Here is a 7,009-nt window from a genome sequence, read left to right as displayed (position 1 = left end):
AGATGGAACCGTCTGAGGAGGTCCAACTGGACCAGATGGAACCGTCTGAGGAGCTCCATCGGTTCCGTCTGAGGTTCTGGTAGAACTCTGGCAGCTGATCTCTGCTTTGGTCCAATCAGACGGAGCCAATCGTTTGGATCTTGGTCTCAAACCCAGAACCTGTCGGGTCTCAGGTGTTCTGGGTGCTAGGAGGTGGTATCATGGTCTGGGTCTGCTCCACCTGGTCCCTCTCTGTCCTGATGTCTCCGGTGGATCCGGTCCAGTACCCGGGTCCTCCCAGTCTCTGGTTCCTCTGATTGGACCTCAGAGTTCTCCTAACCAGGAACCAGAATCTTTAGAGTAAGTCCAGAACCATGGAGGAACCCAGCAGGGAGAAGGTTCTGGTTGGATTAAAGCAGGTTTGGGTTCTAGATGATTTCTGAGTTCTGATCATGGAGAGGAAATGGACCTACCAGGTTCTGGAGGTTCTACAGCTCAGGTGGAGAACTGGACCTTTAAGGAGGAGTGAGCTCTAGAACCACCTGACCTGTTAGATGTTTGCTGCTCCATCAGAACTAGGGAGGGCCGCGTTGGTTTGGATCGGATCAGAACCATGAGCCCAGTCTGTGGGGGACCAGATGGTCTCCATCCAGCAGCCAGAGGAGGTTCTTTAAGGTTCTGCTTCACCCCGTCTGTCCCACTGGACACACCGGGTCTCCTGGTTCTGATCCAGGATTCAGACTCTGACTGTGTGTTGGTCTCTTCCAGGACGTCTCTGGACCGGTTCAGGAGGAAGACCTGGAGCCCTGAGCCGACCCGTTTGCCGCCCACCAGAACCAGCTGGGGTTCTGCCCACGGCACCGCCGCCGGACCCAGCCAGCAGCACAGAGGGCCACCAGGACTCGTCCTCCTCCGGGTCAGAACCTGCTGAGCCTCCGGGTCAGAACCTACTAAGCCTCCGGGTCAGAACCTGCTGAGCCCGGTGGTCCCGGCGTAGGACCTCTGAGGAGATGGAGCCCAGCATGGAGAGCTGCTTGGCCCAGGTTCTGCAGAAGGATGTGGGCCGGCGCCTGCAAACGGGTCAGGACATCATCGACTACATTCTGGACCAGGACAAGTCCCCGGACCTGGACCAGGACCAGACGGCGCTGGACCGGATGGTGGACGGGATTGCCACCTCCTGGGTCAACTCCAGCAACTTCAAGGTGAGCCGGAGTCTCAGGGGGAACCTTGGGGGGAACCTGGGGGGGAACCTGGGGAGGAACCTTGGGAGGAACCTGGGGGGGAACCTGGGGAGGTCCATCAGATCCGGACCTCAGAGAGCCGAGCAGAACCTCCTCAGAGGTCAGAACCAGTGAGGCTGATGTTCTTCTGGGTCCAATCAGCAGATCGGGCTTCCAGAACCTCCCCAGCTTTGAGCCTCGGCTCTGAATGGACCCAACTGGACCAGAACCGCTGGTTGGCTGCATGACCCAGTTCAGCTTTCCCTCACTCTCTGCAGGTTCTGTACTGGTTTAGTTGGTTTCCAGTTTGATGGCGGCTCAGTCCTCAGATTGGTTAGAATTTGAGCTGGGAGGGGAGCTGCAGGAAGAGGTTCTGTCTGAGGCCCAGCACCGCTGGTTCTGTCCCTGAATGCAGCACCCTGAACACAGCACCTGAACGCAGCACGCTGCTGGATGAAGCAGAGGCTGAGTTCCACCTGTAGATGGATGCTTCATGCAGCTGATGCTTCATCTCCAGTCCTGGGTTGGGTTGGTCTATTTAAGGTGGTATTATTGGGTTGGTATATTTAAGGTGTTATCGTCTGGTCGGTCTATTTAAGGTGGTATTATCAGGTCGGTGTATTTATGAGGATGGTTGAAGTTCCTCTTATCTTCTGCTCTGCAGCGTCTCGTTTCTTCCAGCTGTTGTACCGTTGACATGTCCTGTTAGCTTTAGCTTTAGCATTAGCTTCAGCCGTCTCTGAAAATGACTGAGAGTCAAGAAGAAAACTGTCCTCAGAGTTTATTGGGACAAGAAGAGAATCTCAGAAATCAGAGGTGGAAATGGACTGTTGTTTTTTTAAGGTGGAAATGGGCTGTTGTTTATTAAGGTGGAAGTGGACTGTTTGTTTTTTAAGGTGGAAGTCGGCTGTTGTTTATTAAGGTGGAAGTGGACTGTTTGTTTTTTAAGGTGGAAGTGGACTTGTTTTTTAAGGTGGAAGTGGGCTGTTGTTTATTAAGGTGGAAGTGGACTGTTTGTTTTTTAAGGTGGAAGTGGACTGTTGTTTATTAAGGTGGAAGTGGACTGTTGTTTATTAAGGTGGAAGTAGGTGGAAGTGGACTGTTGTTTGTTAAGGTGGAAGTGGACTGTTGTTTGTTAAGGTGGAAGTGGACTGTTTGTTTATTAAGGTGGAAGTGGACTGTTGTTTATTAAGGTGGAAGTGGACCGTTTGTTTTTTGAGGTGGAAGTGGACTTTCTTTTAAGGTGGAAGTGGGCTGTTGTTTTAAGGAGGCATTGGGCCTGTTGAATTAAAATAGCTTTTTACCCAGAAGCCATCTTATCGGCGCTCCGATCAGCTGATGTGATTCCGGCGCCAACATGGAGGGGAGACACTAAGCTACTGTTCAGAGAAACAACTTTACAGCCTTTGTTTCCATCCTTCAGTTGTTGTGCGATAGCATCAGTTATGGATGAATTTTTGCACGTCTGCCTGTTGAAGCTGCTGAGCTGATTAACAATCAGACGTCAGACAGGTTGCCATGGTGACAGCGGAGGTCAGGGAGCGTCAGGCAGAAGGTCAGCAGGTCAGATTCTTTTTCGAGTTCTGGTTCTGTTCTGATCCAAACCATCCATGGTGTCTATGGGTGAACCTGAACCTCCACTTCAGGATCCTCCGTCTTCTACCAACCCCTTCTAGGCTTCCCCAGCATGATGCTGCCACCACCGTGCTTTGTTCAGTGGGATCAGCAGGGTGTGTTGGTTAGGATCAGATTTAGCCTCCGCTCTCACACTGGGACAGAAGCAGACGTTCTGTGGATCCCGTCCCTCCGTGGGACAGCTTAGAGCTAGAGGACCTTTGTTCCAGAAGGTCGCTGTCTTAGCGACCCGCCTCAGAGCGGATCTGCTATTAGGGACCAGAACCAGAACCATCTGATTACAGCAGACAGTCGGGTCCGGTTCTGCTGTGTGATGACTGGAGGTTGTAACCATGGAGACGCCATCATGTTTTGGCTCTGCCTCCTTTTCCAGGCATATTAATTATCTTCTTAACAACCTTTTTAAAATGAGCAGATTTGACCTTTTTCAAAAACGATCCTTTTCTAAGAACTTCTGATTAATAATCCAGAACTTTCTGCTCCTCTGGGAGGAACAGAGTGACCCGTTTCCAGACTGTTTATCTCTGCTTTTATCTGCAGTCTTTGGGCCGCTCTGTAGAACTGCTAGAATGTAGAGCTTGTTGGTTCTGTGTGAAGCAGAAGCTGCAGGCATGGATCAGCTGAGGCTCCCTGAGGTCTGCTCACAACTCTGCTGACAGAGTAGCTGAGAGAAGGTTCTGGATGCAGCGGCGGGTTCTGATGCAGTGGCGGGTTCTGATGCAGCAGCGGGTTCTAGATGCAGCAGCAGGTTCTGATGCAGCAGCAGGTTCTGATGCAGCGGGTTCTGGATGCAGCGGCGGGTTCTGATGCAGTGGCGGGTTCTGGATGCAGCAGCGGGTTCTGATGCAGCGGGTTCTGATGCAGCGGCGGGTTCTGATGCAGCGGCGGGTTCTGGATGCAGCAGCAAGTTCTGATGCAGTGGCGGGTTCTGATGCAGTGGCGGGTTCTGATGCAGCGGCGGGTTCTGATGCAGCGGCGGGTTCTGGATGCAGCAGCGGGTTCTGATGCAGCAGCGGGTTCTGATGGTTCCGGAAGCGGCTGGGTGTGGGTCGGCTCCTCCTCCGTCTGTCAATCAGAGCTCCGTTTGCCGTCAGACTGGATTTTCCGGGTCTTCGTTGTCGAGCTCAGATTTCTCTGGAATGTCTCTCCTTCATCCTCCAGGTTCTGCTCTCTGATTCGTGGTTTGCAGCCCGTCCAATCAGAGCCGGCCCTGACCTTTGACCTCTGCAATGGTGGAACCAGTAGACCAGCTAAGGAATGTATCTGGGTTTCCATGGTGACGCTGTGATTAGTCGTCAGCATGGCTGATGTTCTGGTGAGGAGCTGCTGGTTCTGGCTCCCCTGCTGGGTGGCAGTGGCGGCCATGTTTCTCAGGTTTGACCTTTGACCCAATGAACATGCAGACTTGTCAGGAGAAGATTCTGCAGGTTCTGGGCGGGTCGAGGCCTCTCCATGAGCCTCAGCAGAGGATGGACCTCCCAGCAGGTTCCTCTGATGTTCCTCAGAACCGCCGCCCTGTGAAGCAGAGTCAGAGCAGCGGTTCTGGTTCCGGTTCTGGTTCTGGTTCCGGTTCTGGTTCTGGTTCCGGTTCCGGTTGTGTTGCTGATGGAACCCTGAGCGGCTCAGATGCTTTTGGACCCAGAGTTCCTCCTGCTGCTGTTGTCAGTCTGCCGGGCCTGTGGGGCGTCTGGACTCACGTCTCGGCCCGTCCCGTGTTTCCTGTCGGACCGGGCCGGGTTCTGCCTCAGGGACGCTCTGCTCCTGCTGAACGTCTCCATGTTTAGCTTCTAGCTGTTTCTTTCCATCAGGGGATGAAGCCTGGACTCTGTTCTGGTCCGGTTGGGCTTCTCCTCCTGAACCAGAACCCGGAAGGTCCTGGAGGTTCATCCTGGGCTTCCTGTTTGCTCTGGGTTCTGCTTTTATCTTCTGATGTTTGCTTTCGGACCAGAACCATCAGTTCTCAGCCTGAAGGATGGGTCATCTTTGGACCCGTCCTTTCTGCAGTCATGCTGCGGGCTCTTAGTTCCTGTGGGGCTCTGCTGGTGCTGGGCGTTCTGGTTTCAGGTTTCTGGTCTGGTCCTGGTTCTGGACCAGCATCATCCAGCTGATCCATCAGTCCACTCAGGATGATCTGGGATCAGATGAGGCTCCTCCATCGCTGCTCCTCCATCTGCTGTCAGCGTTTGCTCTCATCTGTTAATAAAGGTTGATTGTTGTTTAAAGGGAGGCTGGTGTAACGCTGCAGGCACCATTTTAATCTTTGGAGGAAGATGAAGAAACATCAGCTTCATCAGTCGGCAGCACTTATCGGCCTTAAAGCTTCTGTATAAGTCGGTCTCCAGGAAGAGGCCTCGTCTTTACTGGGATTAGCAGATTTAGCTTAGCATCACTCCTGGTTATTAGAAAAAGCTCAGCATCGAATGATTCCTTTCATCTTATCAATAGTTTTATTTTCCTTTCATGTTTAATAATTTTACCTTATTGCCACTGAAATATACTTTCCTTCTTTCTTTCTTCCTCATGTCCAGAACTTGGATTGCTGAAATGATCTTTTCTCAGTAAACTCTCAATTCTTTGAGAGATAATCTAGAGAGATTATTTTGGATTATTTTAACCCTGAGTATCTGTGCAGGTTCTGACCAGAACCAGATCCAGTTGGGGACGGATGGCCATAGATTCACTGATGCTGCTGGTTTTATCACTTCACCGATCTGTTCTGTGGGGTTTTTATTGGGCCGATTACTGGAGCAGATATTGTTGGTTTTTCTCCCTCCTTCATGTGATAAAAATACTCAATGATAAAAAAAACTGTCCATATATACAGAAATAAAACTTTATTAATAAACGAAACTTAATCAAAAGGGGTGGGAGATGGAAACCGGCAAATAATGAACTCAAAGCACACGAATGAATCACTGAACGCGTACTGGCTGATATCGACCTTAAATATCAGCATTAAATATCGGCCCAGTTTAAAGTCGTCTGTCTGTTCCTACAGTAAACTGCTCCACAGGGAAGCTCAGCATCTTAAAATTGAGTCCAGTTCAGCCAATCACCATCACTGAATGATGATGATGTCATATTTCCTGGATTTGTAGATATGTAATAAAAATCAATCTGATGTTAAAGAGGCAGCTGAGCTTCACTGTTCTGTCAAGAGTTGAAGGAGTCCAGTTTAACAGACACAGAACCGGGCCTGCTGGGTCTCCTGGGAGAGTCCGGCCTGGTCTCCTTCCTGGTTGATGGTTCTGCAGGTCCAAACCTCAGAAGGTCATCTGAGGCTCCTCCTCCAAGCGCTGCATGGACGGATTCACATAAACCAGCTGATCTCATTCAGCCGACGGAGCGGAAGAAGAAATGTTGAAATGAGGTTTGAGTTTGATGGATAGATTGATCAGATTAATGAGGACATCCAGGCAGCTTTGAGCTGAATGCTGGCTGGATTATCTCAGATTATGAATGAATTTAATGGATTGTTCTGGTCCTGCAGCAGCTTCAGCCAGTGGGTCAATCAATTATTGATGTTTAACACTGATTTGTCACGTAAGAGCCGAAAAAAAAAGATTTTCTGGGGAAGCAGCACATCTACCACTGCAGTTTGTTATTGGCCAGAATCAGCCATTTAAATTTAATTTTATATGTTTCTTTAGAACGGTGCTGCCATTTCCTTTTGCGTCAGAGTTCTCCCTGATGAGCTGGGATGGCGTGGGTCCGCTGGGTCGGTCTGTTTGAGCAGCGATCAGCTGATAACCACTCATTGGCTCGCTGTGTCCAAACGTCTGTCCTAATCCCCCACAATGCACCTTCAGAAGTAGTGATCAACCATGGTCACTAGATGAGCGGATATATCCCAGAATGCTTTGCTAGAGCTCTTCCCGCAAAGCATCATGGGATTTATTGTTTGGGCGAGAGAGTAAAGATGGCGCAGACAGTGTGGGAGGAGCCAGAATCATGTGACTAATAGGTAGCGAAAAAAAGTATTGTTGATCTGTCTGAACGGTCAGTTAACTGAGTCATTATAAAATCCACCATATAGTGATGGAGGGGTCAGGGGTCATTGATAATCCCTGAAAATGCTCCTAATCATCGCATAGTCCCAGCATAGCTTCGACATAGTCCCAGCATAGCTTCGACATAGTCCCAGCATAGCTTCGACATAGTCCCAGCATAGC

At 50.3% G+C, this 7,009-nt stretch overlaps 1 protein-coding gene across 1 annotated transcript in view; it reads left to right on the top strand.

The window, feature by feature from the left end:
* LOC107098722 (CLIP-associating protein 1-B-like) overlaps nt 1-7,009 on the top strand; it is a 55,785-nt gene that overhangs the window by 1,204 nt on the left and 47,572 nt on the right. Inside the window, exon 2 of the mRNA XM_015396541.1 lies at nt 748-1,184. Within this exon, the coding sequence (XP_015252027.1) occupies nt 990-1,184 (195 nt within the window). The 5' untranslated portion in view covers nt 748-989. The remainder of the gene's footprint in view (nt 1-747; nt 1,185-7,009) is intronic.

This window comes from Cyprinodon variegatus, unplaced genomic scaffold (genome assembly GCF_000732505.1).
Source record: "Cyprinodon variegatus isolate N-32 unplaced genomic scaffold, C_variegatus-1.0 Scaffold804, whole genome shotgun sequence".
In the NCBI taxonomy this organism is placed as follows: Eukaryota; Metazoa; Chordata; class Actinopteri; order Cyprinodontiformes; family Cyprinodontidae; genus Cyprinodon; species Cyprinodon variegatus.
Note: the sequence above shows the minus strand (reverse complement) of the source record. Positions and strands in the feature narration are given on the sequence as shown.